Source organism: Camelus ferus, chromosome 13, assembly GCF_009834535.1.
Source record: "Camelus ferus isolate YT-003-E chromosome 13, BCGSAC_Cfer_1.0, whole genome shotgun sequence".
Taxonomy (NCBI): Eukaryota; Metazoa; Chordata; class Mammalia; order Artiodactyla; family Camelidae; genus Camelus; species Camelus ferus.
The window spans coordinates 57,698,268-57,713,926 of record NC_045708.1 but is presented as its reverse complement, the minus strand read 5'-3'; the positions used below and the strand labels follow the sequence as shown (position 1 = coordinate 57,713,926).

Sequence of the window (15,659 nt, the reverse complement as noted above, 5' to 3'; positions counted from 1 at the left end):
CAGACTCTCCGCAAATGTCTTCTGGGTTGTCAGCACCTCATTTCTTTAAGCAGTACACTATGATAAGGTCTAATTTACAGTTTAAGTCTAATATAACACACTATCAACTATGTAATTTTAAGTCTATCAATTTTACTTGGTTTCCAAAGATAGAAGAGTTGAGAAACTGGGCATGTTTTGCTTAAAATTATCAAGAAATTATTTTAAAATTATTTTTAACTTGAGGGCCATAAGATTCTAGCCAGGGTTACCACTTTTTTTTTGTAAAAATTAATTAAATGAAAGTGAAAGTGTTTTTTAATGACTTAATAAAGGTTTAATAATGGTTTAATAAAGGCAAATCAGGTCAAAATTACCAGTTGTTTTCATTGGATCTGTACCCAACAGAAGCCACATATTTAAGGTAGAAAGATTTCTAAATGAGAAGAACATGGGACAATTAGAAATCTGAAAGGTCGTTCACGTACTGGACATGCAAAAGTACAGCTAACTTACTGTCATGATGAGCCCCTTCTCCTGGAAGTATTTAACCAACGGAGCAGCGTTCTGCTTGAAGTTCATCAGTCTCCTTTGGGTAGCTTTCAGGTTGTCATCAGGTCGCCCCTGTTGCTCTGCACGCTTCAGTAATCTTTCTTTGAGTCTCTGATTGGCACAAGCCAGGAACACCACCAAGTCGGGAGTACATATCTGTGGAGAGCATCAAACAAGTAGACAAGGTGAGAGGGTAGTGGCATTCAAGTCTTTTGGGTCTGTTGAGGCTGCCATATTTTTGACCAGTTATGGTCTTGCCAGCGTGTTTCCAGGGCTACGGCTCTACGCAAAGCCAGGAGGAGCTATTGTTATTACAGTCCAGGTAAATGGCATACTTCGACCCACACAGCTGTGTGCAGTGGCCCGCCTATTTCAGGAAAAGACTTTTTGTCTATGCTCAAATACATTTCCAAGTTGAATTAAGAACAATATAGGCCAAAAAAAAATTAAATTAAAAAAAAAAAGAACAATATAGGCCAAACTCTGCCAAAGGCCGACATGACTTGACTTCAGAGGGGAGATGACCACGGGGCTACAGAAATTCTCTACAGCAAACAAGGCCTGCTATTATTACTGTCTGTTGCCCTTTAAAAAGTATCAACTGCATGCCAGGCCCAATGCTAAGTTATTTCCTATGATATTGCTAAACTTCAGAACAATTAGCAAGGTAAATATTATCTCCATTTTAAAGATGAGCCAAAAAAAAAAAAAAAGATAAAATAAAGAGCAAACAGAGGCTCTGAGAAATTAAGTACTTCTCCGGGGGTCACATGGTCAAGGTCAAAGGTGGTATTTGAACCCAGGTCTGTCGGGTCTATGGCCTGTGTTCCCTCCACTATTACAAAGAATCAAATGGTTCAAAAACCTTCAGGAATTTATGAAAATACCAAGGAATGACATGAAAAAAACCTATGTAATAAAGAGTTCTTATTTAATTTAATTAGAACTAGTACTACATTTAAAAGATAACATGGCCATATAAAATGAATGTTGTTTCTTGCTGAAGATGGGACAAGAAAAAAGGGCAGTTTTGCACAGTGCTTTAAGGAAATGATCTCCCCAATTTTTTATTGTATCCTCACATTAGTAAATTATTTGTGCATATACCCCAATAAATATATACTTATTAATTTATAAAATGTGCTTGAATATATAATATGCATGTTTAACCATACTAATATAGTATGCATACTGTAAAATAAACACAAAAATGCAATTTAAAAAGAATGGGATATGATAATCATAACTTTAACATTTTCTTCCCACATCACAGTGGTTTGCCTTGCACACTCTGGAGACCACTGTTTAGAAACTGGAGCCTGGAGGCTGGGAAACATGGGGTCCGTTCTAGCCCCAGGATTTAACAGCTGAGGTACGGCATATGGCTTAACTTTGCTAGGCCTCCATGTCTTCATCTGTCAGAAGAGACAGATGAGCCTACCTGCATGAGTTATAAAGATTAAATAAGATAATGTATGTAAAATGTGTAACACAAACCTGACCGATGGTAAGTGCTCAAAGAATGTTAGCAATGCTTGCTATCTCTTGGTTTTCATGATTCTATGTTGTCCTGGTTCTCCTTTAACTTTTGGGTTTTTATTTTGTTGTTTTTTTCCCCTTTGCTCTCATTTTTTGCCCCCTTCTTAAACGCACTAGTAATGGTATTTCCAAGGCTTAGATCATGTTCTGTTTTGCTTTTCCCTCTCCAAGTTCTCATTCTCTCAGCAACCTTCCGCTGTTCTGGTTTCGACCACCTGTCCTGTGTTGATGGATTCTAAATCTACACTTTTCAGCACCGACTTTCAATAGCACTTATATCCTATATTTGCAAATGCTTACATGACAGCTCTACCTGAAAGTCTTAATGTTACATGTGACCCAGCAAGGACAGGATCAATTCCAGCACCTTTTCATCTACATGAATGTCCCATCTTGCTGAGCCATTTATTTGTTTGTTTATTTTTATGATAGCAACCCTACTACTTTCCTGACTCTCTCAGCTAGAAGTCTTAATATCATTTCTAATCCTTATAAAACTTCAGTCTCTCCGAGCTCTCACCATTGACTATGGATTTTTGTCTTGAAACACTATTCAGACTCCTCTTCCCCAAATTCCCACGGCCACTGTGTATGCACAGGCACACACTGGCCTAAGTGATTAGGAGCATGAATTTTAGAATCAGATCATCCTGATTTTATATTTTGACTCTGCTATCTACTAGTTGTTTGTCCATGGGTAAATGGTTCAATATCTCTGAGCTTCAGTTTTCTCCATTGTAAGAAAAACAGAAAGAAGAAACTCTTCTAATCCCAGTGGTTTAGTATCTCCCAATTTTTAAAACACTTTTAAATAGTTTTTGGGAAGCCTTAGCAATTTAGAAAGTCACTTTGTATTTTTGTGTGATATATGATAAAAGGATTATCTGAAGTTAAAACTTTATCTTATCACATATTATAGTGTAAAATTCATATTTAAGAAAATCTTTGGCAATATTCAGTCTTACCCAATATAACAAATGACATCTTTTAAAATTTACTTTGAATAAATTATATAAGGGAGAAGATAATTTTTGACAAATAAATTAAAATGACATATTGTGCTTGGTTTATTCATAATGTATATTAAAATATGGAAAAATCCTCAACTACTAACTCAGGATTGAAAGCAGATAGAAACTTCTTGCATTTAGAAATTCTTGCATTTTGCATTTCAACAAATTGAATGGTTTACTTTAATACATTTTGTGTTTTGCAACAGACACAATGTCACTGCTTCTCCCTACATAACACAAGAAGGTCATGGAGAGACTTAAGAATGTAATCATCACTATATTTTCCCTTTTAGTACTGGTTTTCAAAATACTAGAGGCAGCTTAAAATTCATCTAAGACTTTTTTATACTTCGAATAAAACTAATTTATTTATTTATTTTAATTAGTAGATTTTTTAAAAAAGCAGTTGTAAGTTTACAGATAACTTGCGTGGACTATCTAAGATTTTTGATCAATGAATGCAACTTCAGGTCTGATATAGATGACTTTGAAGTGACTCTGCAAAATTACTTAATTTTATAATTGTGATTAACTTGCTGTCTTTCCTTGGTATAAATTAAGCTACATATAACTAAGAATAAAAAAAATTAAAATGTGGCACAGGCGAGAGCACTGTGGCAGCTGGGATAACCAGCTGACTGCTCAACTGAGGGACCTCAGCCACAAGATGCTCATCTGATTCCTAGTAACCCCACATATGTCCACACATAAGGGCCCTCGTCCTCCAATACTGCTCCATTTTAAAGGATGAGAGATGTTAATTGTTTGGGTTTTTTCCCCAAAATGTAAAACAGAAGCAGACACCATTCTTTTCCAGAAGATGTGAAGCTCCAGGAAAGTTTTCATGAAATTCACTCATGAAACATTGAAAAGTTATCACCAAAGTGGACCCTTGGCACATCTTTTATTAGCCTATGTCCTCAAAAGTTTATTGCTGATTGAATAAATGAGTATATCAGTGAGAACAAAGACTGAGATACCGCTTTTGTCTGCATGAAAGTACACTTCCCAACCGCTGATACTGTTTTTCCCATTGGATCAAAGAGATCAATTTTTTTTTTCTGTCATTATACAGACAAGTCAGTCTTCCTCTATCCATTGTCTCAGTTTTCTACCTGAATAATTATTCTGTTAAAAAGACCTTATGATCACCTTTGATGAGCAAAGACATATTCACTGTGTCAGACAGCCAAGTGAGCCTATTTTAATAGTCCCTGTTCTTAGCTGTCAGTGGTTTTGACTGCCCTATCGTTTATGAAGATGTATTAGAAGGCCTAGACACCGTAATTCAGATCACACTGTCAGAAACCAAAAGGCAAAGTCTGAAAAAAAAAACAACAAAAAACAGAGAGAAGATCACACTTGGAACAAAAACTGGAATCATAGAAACTAAGAGATGGAAAAATCTTGGTGGTTATTTAACCCAATTAATGCCAACCCTGTAATCATCTCCACAATCTCTTGACACGTGATTTCTAAACTTGAATGCTCTTGGGAGCATTTCTTGCGATGCCTCACTACTTATGAGGTTGCCCCTTTCATTACCGGACAACTCTAATCACTGGGAAGTTCTTTCTAATACTGGGCTAAATTTTGCTCCCTTAATTCTACCTACAGGGAAAATGTAAAGTAAATGATTCCTTTCGCCCATGAAACATTTATTGAATATACACCATTATCACATAGGCTAGACTAGATCATGAAAGGAAAAAAGGGTGGGTAACTGGACTTTATCATTTAACATGGAGATAATTTCTGGGCAGATCTCCTAATGGATTATGGGGCTCAGGGACAAAAACTGGACTTTGGGGCCCACCAAGAAGAAGGAGCTCTAGAAACTACTGCTGTTACTCCCACCTTAGGCTTTTGGTTGGAATCCTAAGGGGCAGCTATACCATGTGTGAACCAGCCTTCCCAGGACTAAATTCCATTTAGAATCATCTCAAATCCTCATTATACTAAGGTGATTAAATGTGTTTAACAGCCAATTAGGCACTGAAAGGAGAATTAGTGAACTAAAAGGTCACGAGAAAATATCCAGAATGAAACAAGGGGGAGAGAAGGGTAGGAGGAGAACAGAAAAGAGCAAAAGAGATGTATGAGACAATAGCTGGAAAGTTCTGGAAGAAGAGAGAAAAATGAAGAAGCAGTGTTTAAAAATGGAATAGTTAAGAATTTTCCAAACTCGCAAATAATATCAAGTGCCAGAAGTAGGAATCAATATGAAAACCAAGAGAATAAAGAGAAGACTCAGATCTAAGCATGTCATAGTAAAACTGCTGAAAGTCCAGACAGACAAAAAAAGTCTTTAAATCAGCCAGAAGAAAGAAATGATAGATAACCTTTAGAGGGGCAACAGTAAGACAGCTAGATTTGCCAAAGAAACAATGAAAGCCAGAAAACAATGAAATGACATCTTTAGGGTGCCGACAAAAAAATAACTACCCATCTAGGTTTCTATATCCAGTAAAATATATCTTTCAAAAAATAAGAGTAAATGCAGATATTTTTCAAACAAACACAAACTGAGAGCACTCTCATCAGAAATTCTACTCTAATGGAAATATTAATGAATGTTCTTCAGGTAGAAGAAAAATGATCCACGCTAGAAAGCTGGCCCAGAGGAGTGAATGAAGAGCAATGAAATGGTAAATCTGTGGATGAACCTAAGTGAAGACTGACCCTATAAAAGAATACTAAAAGCATGTTGTGGTATTTAAAAACAGAGATTAGTCATGAGGCAGGTTAAGTGAAGTTCACTGTTCCAAGGTCTTGTTCAGGAAGTTGGAAAACTACTGATTTCTATGAGACATGAATAAGTTAATGATGGATGTTATAATCTGTAGAACAGGAGTCAGCTAACTTTTTCTGTAAAGGGCCAGATAGCAAATTTTTTAGGCTTTGCAAGGCCATGTGGTCTGGTAGCATCCAAGCAGCCATGGACAGGAAAGCAGGAGTGGGGCTGGGCCAATGCAGAGGAGGAGGTGAGCCAGTGCAGAGGTACAGTGCTGGGTTAGTCACTGCGACGGGAGCCTAGACTCCACGCTGCTGGGCCTTCTGAGGGGACATGTGTGATGAGTGTTTATTTATCAGATCCTGTCCCTTATAGGCCAAGAGTTGCCCCTGGCGTGTTGCCTCCCTCATACGTTCACACTGTGTATGTCTCAGAGCAGGAAATTGAACAGTGAGTTGCTGTCCTGGGCAGCATTACCCAGGCACAAAACTGGTCACAGCAGCAAAGACCAAGGTCAAGGGGGCCTGAGAGAATATGAGGTAGGGCATCAGAGGTGCGTGATGGAGCAGTACACTTTAAATATAAAGATACAGAAAAGGAAAGGGATGGAAAACACATCCAAGGAAACATTAGCCAAGAGAAAGATGGGAAAACAATACAAATATCAAATCTGGTTAAAAAACAGGCAAAGGAAAAAAAATGGAAAGTATCAACTGAACGTATCTATTAGGAGAGTGGATCTGGAAAGCTCTCATCATGAGAAAAAGATTTTGTAACTATGTGGGGTGAGGGATATTAACTGGATTTACTGTCGTAGTCATTCTGCAATATATACAAATATGGAAATCATTAGGTTGTACACCTGAGACTAATACAATGTTATGTCAATTATTCCCCAATAAAATTTTTTAATTAATAAAATGCCTAATAATCCATTTTCTATAAAATAAAGGGCAAAGGACTTTGAACAGACATTTCTCAGAAGGGGACAGGCAAATGACCAATAGGTATAAGAAAAGGTAGTCAGAATCACTAATAATCAGGAAAATGCAAATCAAACCAGAATGATATCAGCTCACACACCTGTTAGAAAGGCTGTTATCAAAAGACAAAAGGTAACAAGTGTTGGTGAGGATGTGAGTAAAGGAGAAATCTTGTGTGCTGTTGGTGGGAATGTAAATTGGTTTAGTCACAAAGGAAAACAGCATGGAGATTCCTCAAAAAACTGAAAAAGAGAACTACCTCATAATTCGGCAAGCCCACTTCTGGGGATACATCCAAGGAAATAAAACCAGTATCTCAAAGAGCTATCTGCACCCTCAGGATCACTGGAGCATTATTCACAAGAACCAAGATATGGAAACACCCTAAGTGTCCCTTGACCAATGAATGGGTAAAGGAAATGTGTTATATGTATATGCACAACTAAATATTATTCAGCCTTAAACAAACAGGAAATCTTTCCATTTGTGACAAAATTGATGAACCTAGTAGACACAATGTTAAGTGTAATAAGCCAGACATAGAAAGACAAATACTGCGTGATCTCACTTACATGTGGAACCTAAAACAGTCAAACTCACAGATGCAAAGAGAAGAATGGTGGCCGTCAGGCTGGGTAGAGGGGGAGATGGGGAGATGTTGGTCAAAGGATGCAAGGTATCAGTGACACAAGATGAGTAAATTTTGGAGATCTAATGTACAGCAATGTGACTACATATAGTCAACAGTATTGTACTGTATACTTGAACTTTGCTAAGAAGGTAGATCTCCAGTGTTCTCATCACAAAATTTTTTTTAAAAAAGAAGAAAGCTGTTACTATGTGAGGTGATGGATGTGTTAGTTAGCTTGACTGTGCTGATTATTTTGCAATATATACATATATATATGTACATATATACCAAAACATCACATTGAATGCCTTAAATAATACAATTTTTGTTTATCAATTATACCTCAAAAAAGGTGAAAAAGTAACGAGACAAAGTAGTAGACCTTAGGGAAGAGAAGTATTACTAGCGCTAAAGAGTGTCACTTCATTATGATACAAGCTTTAATTATCCAGGAAGAAATAACAACTCTTAATCTGCATGACCCAATAATATAGGCTCACAGTATACTGATCTTGGACAGAACTAAAAGAAGAAAATTACAAATCCACAACCATAGTGGGAGATTTTAATATACCTTTCCAAGTAACTGATAGAACAAGTGGCAAAAAAAAAAATCAGTATGGAAAAAAAATCAGTAAGGATATAGAAGATAGAATTAACAAATTAATGTATTTTTATAAAGTATAACCATCAAGTTGAACATAGGCACTTTTAAAACACAGACAGAAAATTTATAAAAGTTGCCCATGTTCTGAGCCATAAAGGAAACCTAAACCAATTTCAAGTCATCACTTTATCTTTAATGATTACAGTGGAAGTAAACTTTGCATAAATAATGAAAATATAAATAGAAAACCCCCATGTTTGGAAAATAAGCAATACATTTCCATATAATTCCTGGGTTAAAGAAAACACAATAGAAATACAAAATATTTTTAATTAAATTATTATGAAATGATGCCCTTCCAGAACTTGTGGGATAGAACTGTGTCTATAGTTAGAGGGACACTCAGTGCCTTCGATGAATAAATCAGGGGAAAAAACAAAGGCTGAAATTAGTGATCTAAGCATCCATCCTAAAATGGTAAAAAAAAAAAAAAAGAAAAAAGAAAAAAATTAGACCTTAAAAAGGTCTACTAAAATGTAGAAAGAAGGGAAAATAATGAGTAGAAATCATACAAACACAGTTTAAATGCATAATTAATACATTATGGCCAAGGGCTCGTTCTTTGCAAACACTAATAAGATTAATAATCCCTGGTGAAACTAGTCAAGGAAAAGAAAAGGCACAAATAAATATTGAGCATAAAAAGGGATGCACCCCAAATACTCTACAGAAAACAAGACGATAAAAGGAAATATTAAGAAAAACTTCGTGAAAACAAGTTGGAAAATTTATATGAAATGGACAAATTTCTAGAAAAACACAATTCTCCCAAATCAAAAAAAAAAAAAAATAATAATAAAGCCAGAATGGTTCCATATTCATAGATATTAAATCCATAATTCAAAACTCTCACACAAAGAAAATTCTGAATCCAGATGGCTTCACCAGTGAATTGTACCAGACACCAATCTAACAGAAACCCTTCTACTAAATATAAAGGAGGGAGTATTTCTCAATTCATTTTATTAGACTTGCATAGTCTTTGAATCCAAAGCCTGACAAGGACACTAAAAGAAATAAAAATTATAGGTCAATCTCACTCATGAACACACATGCAAAAATTCTAAGTAAAATATTAACAAACAGATCCATTGATATATAAAAAGGATTATATACACCATGACCAATTTGGGTTTATTCCATGAATGAAAAATGTGTTTACTGTTCAAAAATCAAGCACTGTAATTTACCAAACCAACAGAATAAAAGCGGAAAAAAATCATATGATCACATTAATAAATATGAAAAAGGAATGCAACACCCAAATTTTGCCTGAAGTTTGCAGCTCACAAATGAGAATCTTTTAGACACCATACTCCTAGAGAGGAGACCAGCTAAACAGGTAGGCAATTTTTTTCCCCAGGATAGGAGAAGCAATTAATCTCGATGGGGGATCTTTCCAAATTAAGTTTGACGTGGACAGGTGGAAGGTTCTAGACACAGGAACAGATGAACTGGGACCCTGGCATATATGAAGTTCCATCATCTGTCTTCTGGGTCTATTCTCTTTTCCCAACTAACACGCGTGGGCTCTGCACCACGCAGCTTGGTTATAAACTCCATAACTTGAGCTATTAAGACCCTTGGGCTTATAGAAAAGGACAAAAAGTAGAAGAATGTGCATCTCTAAGGAAAGCAAGTTCAAGACTCCCTTCCATTCTTCCTCATCCTCCTCTCTTCGCTTTTGAGGAGAAAGATGTGGCAAAAGTTGGTCAGAGTCGGACTTTTCACTGAGCCATCATCCTAGGTAGGGGTGTGATTTCTCTCACCTGGGATCCTCTCTTTTATTTCCAGGAGGTTGAGAAGTAATACCCATTTCTCTTTCTCTCTGCTGCTCACCTTTCTTTTTGAACTTGCTTCTTTCTGTCCAGCAAGTGAGATCAGCTGGACTTAATTTTCAGAAGGCCTGCACTGGGCAGCTCTAAGCACTGGCACCATTTACGGTTTTTTGCCCTTACTTCCTGGCTTTTCCAATGGCATTCCCTGGATCAACATTTCTGTGACAACAGTGTGACAATCTGAGACTTAGGGGGTGGGATGATGGTTGGAGGAGGTCTCCTGGCCTGCTTTGGCCCTAGGCTCTAACCTGCCAGTAGCTGGGATAAAAAGAATTCTCCATGTGATTCAGATGATACTTTGGGCTCCACTGGGTTTAAAGACAAAGTTTCACAGTAAAAGAATACACACACACACACACACACACACACACACACACACACACACACACACACACACACACACACACACTGCTGTCCCTGCATATATTTGATTTAGGGATCATGGTAGAGGACCAGCAGACTGAGCATAGGATTGCTTGCTCCCTAAATATAACTCCAACCTCTCATACTTCCAATGATCAGTACGGAGGATTAGGCTTCGATTAGAAGGAGGAGTAAGACATTTTCTCTGACCTTAAGGAGCTCATAGGTTAGTAGTTGAGATGAACAGATAATTATAATACAATATGACTACCACAATGTTTAAAAAAATATGAGAATAAAGAGGAGGGCCACTTCCATATGGCAATTCTTATAATACCTGATGCCAGTTAACATAATCTCCCTAAGTCTTCTTTTCTCCAAGACAAATGCCATTCCAGCTCTCCATTATTGTTACAATTACGTGAAATTCCAGGAATTATATTAAGTCTGTTTCACTGGGACACACTTTGATAATAATGTGAAGAAAACCCTACAGCCACGTTACTGTGGTCCTTACGCCAGCTGCCCTTGCTGGGGCATCCCCTGGACGCTTGTCAGAAATGCACGTTCATGAGCTCTGCTCCAGTCTACTGAGTCAGAAGCTCTGGAGATGGGAACCAGGAACCTGTGTTTTAACCTCAGCTTTGTATTACAAGAAACCCTGTAGGTAGACATGGACACTCAAAATAGTAACTTCATGAAGTTGCAGGGTCTTTAAAAGTAAAATAACAATAAAAATCAGAAGTGGATCAAGTTGATTAAGTACGAAAATGAAAGAAATTGTTCTGTTTCACTTAAGGAGAAAACTACTATGTGAAACTTTATTTTTATAGTTTGGGCATTTCTTGTTGGAAGCCTATATTCTATCCATTTCCATGGCCCTGCAGTGACCTCTTACAGTTCACATACATGTTGCTTCTACTACATGAGTTAGGTAGTCATCTAGGTTACTCTGTCCTTTCATAATTTGTCACAAGCCAGATTAATCATATCTTCTGAAGAGAGTAAACCATTAACGGTTTCAAAAAGAAATCATTAGTTTACGAAAAGTACATTTCTGTGGTTTCATTTTTAAGGTGCAAATCTCTATTTCAATAAAAGCAATTGGGGAACATTAAGCTGCCAAGATGTAGGAATTTAACGAAGAGGAAAAGATTAAGGTTTTATTTAATATATACCATGTTGACAATATAGAAATGAATGTAAACTTACATGGCTACTTTTTTCAAGACGTCTTTTCCTGAGCAGTGCTTTGATTATGCAGGCAACCATTTCATTCATGTGTCTATTCATTCATTAAATATTTACTAAGATCCTATTACCAGCCAGAAATTGAAGTTCTGGAAAGGTAGACTGAGACTAGATGGGCTGGCATTGCCTCCCACGCTAAGCATTTGGGGAATATATCTTATAAACATGGAAGCAATTTATTTTGTGCCTTAGAATGAGTGCCAATGGCAGTGCAGGGAGTAGATTGGATGGGGCGAGACTGGAGGCAAGCAGATCATCTGGAAATGCTAATGCACCTGAACTGTCTATGGGATGTGCCCCTTATGAATAGTGGTCAAATGAAATATAAAGTAAAACATGATCATTATTCTTAATATTGTCTTTATAGATGTGCTTGATTTTAATGATTATTTAGGAAACAGGAGAAACCACTAGAGCCAGCATTAGGCAAACAGCCCCAGTTCTGACATTGGAGGGGAGAGTGGAATGAAGGCAAATGGGTAGAACCAAAAAATATATCAGCTGTTCCACACTGGTGGGATGAGCGAGCCATGCCTGCCTGGGTCGTAGTGGTCAGATTATGTCTCTGCACCACTGCTGCCTGTGATTCAGGACTGACTGGACCACAGAAAACAATATCGATCAAAAGGCAGTCAAATGACTGTATGATGCTGTTGGGTGATGGTGCCAGACCCAGCCACGGAAATCACCGCAGGGACAGACCTTGAGGAAGTGGAATATCTCAGCCTATGGCTAATCCTGACCCTAAGCCAACTTCTAAGCCAGCCCCTCTCTATACTACGCCTCTTTACAAACATTTAAATCCATAATATTGACAATAGAAGTACCTCTCCATGAGATCCTGTCACTGGTAGGCAGGCACAGTCCTGACGTACATTGTCAACTACATTCTAAATTCATGGAAGCAAAGAAGATAGGGAAGGATTCTTAAAGACCATGTGGTCCAAATCCCTGTTTGATCCACCGCGTTAGCAATCAGTTTCCCAAGAAACAAGCTGCTAGAGCTAAATACAGTACATATTTTCACTTGCATCAAATAAGATAAAATACATTCATTTTATAAAGCAAGAGCAGTGCAGTTTCTCCCTGACCTATCTATTTTAGATGACTGGAGTTTGTGCTTTGAGACATACTGTATCCATTCAAAGGCAGTATTAGAATTCTAAAGTGATTAAGAAATTAAAGAAAAAGTACCTTTTCAAATCTTTTAAAAGCATTTCTTGGAAGAAAATTAAAGAGTATATTAAATGCTTACTGATATAGGAATGTACAGTAGACAAGAAATTATGTGATAGTTCCAATACTACGCCAGGCGCAGACTCCTGAGTGGAAAACTGGCTGAAAATTCACCTCAAAATGCCATTATTGAAGATTTCCATTTTTAGTTTAGATGGAAATACTTTTTTTTTTTTAAACTCTGGTGTCGTTCCAAAGAAAAAACTGGTATCTTTTTCTCAGGTGTTAAGTTATCTTGATTTGTGTGGCTTGAAAGAAGCTAACACTTCAAAAGAAGATGTATGCTGAATACAGGTCTCTTTCACACTCATCTGCCTTGATTGCTTAGCATTCACTCAAGCACAAAGGCTGTCTCCAAGGAAATGCAGAAAAGACTATTAAGCTATTAGCGGCTGGAGGAGGGGTGATGGTTCCCCTCCATTCCTTAGACGTTACGTTATCTCTCCATTTAGCTTATCTTAGAGTAACTCTTCTCATTCATATTGACAATGATGAAAACTACTTTAAACTCATATCCTCAGACATTTGAGGCATTAAGACTCAAACAAGTTCTAGTCAGAATTTGAGAATGTATCTTTAGAACATCTTGTTCTCAAGATTTTCACGAGCACCCTAAGTATGAGAATCACTAAGGAAGATTTCTTCATTCTTCCACTCGTTCAATTCACAAGTGCTTTTTTAAACTATTCTAATATGTGCTTATAAGGGGTTAAACTATTCATTTCTTTTTCTTTTTAAAAATCTGACAAGCAGAGTTCTAGCGCTACTTGGAAGTGCATTTATAGGTGTCCCCTTCAGGTCAACAAACATTCATTGAGCATGCTACTATGAGCCAGCTACCATATTATTTGAAAGAGATGTAAAAGGGGGGAAGACATGGTCCCAGTCCACAAGGATCTCCCAGTCCTGTGTTGAAGCAGACACAGAAACTATTATTTCAATACAGTGGGCATTCCACTCTGTTGGAATACAATTCCAAATGGAAGCCAGGGCAGGATACAATAGAGGCACAGAATAGGGCCTGGAGCTGTGAAGCTTGTGGCCCATGTGAATACCACGCAGCTATATGGGATGTCACCTTTCCCCAGAAACTTTCCAGGGCTCTGCTTTTCCTGGAGAAAGTGTACAGAGAGAAGAAACGAAGAAGTTATAGCCAAGTCTATGTTTGGTAAGCAAACATGGGTCTATGAGAAATACTGCTGATACAATCAAATTATCCTTCCATCACTCACTCATTCACTTAGTGAGATTTTGTTGAGGACTACTGTTAGAGCAGGCAGGTAGCTAGATAAGCAGAGAAAGGGGGACATGGGCCAAATGGCAGAAATCCATACGTCTTGTGAACAACGGGGGTCCTTGGATAGACTAAGAAAAACAGGATCCTCTGGACTGATAAAAAAACATACTTTCTGGGTTGCTAAGTGTCCTGGAGGCAGAAGGGTAGGACTGACAGGAATCCCTATTTTCTGAATGTAACCTTTTGATCATTATGACCTCTGTCCAAATGTAACCTTTTGCTTATGATACCCCCATCTGAATGTAACCTTTTGTTCACTATGACCTCATCCAACTTCCCGATCAAGAATAAATAAGGACAAAAAATCCCTCCTCCCCACCTGGGAAGGTGGAGCTGGGAGGAAGTTCAGGAAAGACGACCCCAAACCCCTCCCCATCAATGAATATTCTGCCTATTCATTTTTTACACGCATATAACGAGCTTGCCAAGGAAACTTGGGGCAACTACCCACCTGGATTTGCTCACTCTTTCCTTGAAAGCATACTGTCTATTCCTTAATAAATCTTTGCTTTGCTTCTTGACCTCCGTGTCTTGTTTCTGAATTCTTCCTGCGACAAGAACCTCTTGCCCACAACACTGCCAAGCACCAGAAGTATAGTAGTTGCATTTTGTATTAAAAATGTAGCTCAAAATGTGGCCTCCAGCTCTAAATTGCTCTGATGTAACAGAAAGTAATGAACTCAAGGTTTAAGACATGGATGGTCTGGTAGTCATTGCCATTTCCAGAGTAGTGAGCTAAGCTGAGACTCCCCAGTGAAATGACTGGCACTGTATGTAAAATCAGGACTCTTCCTGACAATCAGGAGTAGTCTCTGTGGGTACCCCCATCCCACTCCATGCTCCTTTAAAAACAACCCCACTTCCAGGAGGAGGGTAAAGGTTTTGGTTTTTTCCTAAAAAGACCCAATAAATGGCTTGATAGATTCACTGTTCTAGGACATCTGGGATGGGAATTCAGTGTTATAGTCTCCAGTCTATACTCCACAGATGTGGCCCATCCGAAGGCTTTCTATCTGGAACGGGCAGAGGGTCATCGCTGCTAATGACCACAGCGCTCTGGACTCAGCTTCGACAGCTTTCTCAACACAGCAGGCCAGAGAGCCATTAATCATCTGAGTACAGTACACCAGATGAAATATTTTTGCTACTGCTGGTTTATCCACATTAGTGAGGTGGCTCCACATGCCACTCATGAAAATTAGTTTCAGCCTCACTCCATAGTCATGCTGAGTAACACACACACACACACACACACACACACCCCTAACTGGATTTTCAATGTTAAGTAGTGGTGGAGACAAGAGGTTTTTTTTGTTTTTGTTTTTGTTTTTAATTAAAGCCAATGAAATTTTCCTCCAAAATTGTTGATTTCTACTTTCAGTGTTCTGCTCAGTGTTTTTAGCAGGCTAACTTATGGCGTACTTCCTCATTAATAAATGAGTAATTTCCCAAGGCTCTAGAAGAAAACAGCCTTTATAAAAATGGGTCTTTTCAAACCGTCCTGGTGCCAATGAGTTGACACCAGACTTTCAAGTCTTTTGGGGCCACAGCAGCAGCTGCCTTCATCTTCGCCTTT

General features: G+C 37.9%; 1 protein-coding gene across 2 annotated transcripts in view; it reads right to left on the bottom strand.

The window, feature by feature from the left end:
• AK5 (adenylate kinase 5) overlaps nt 1-15,659 on the bottom strand; it is a 213,613-nt gene that overhangs the window by 166,280 nt on the left and 31,674 nt on the right. For both annotated transcript variants that reach the window (XM_032494623.1, XM_032494624.1), the window contains exon 6: nt 496-687. In XM_032494623.1, the coding sequence (XP_032350514.1) occupies nt 496-687 (192 nt within the window). The remainder of the gene's footprint in view (nt 1-495; nt 688-15,659) is intronic.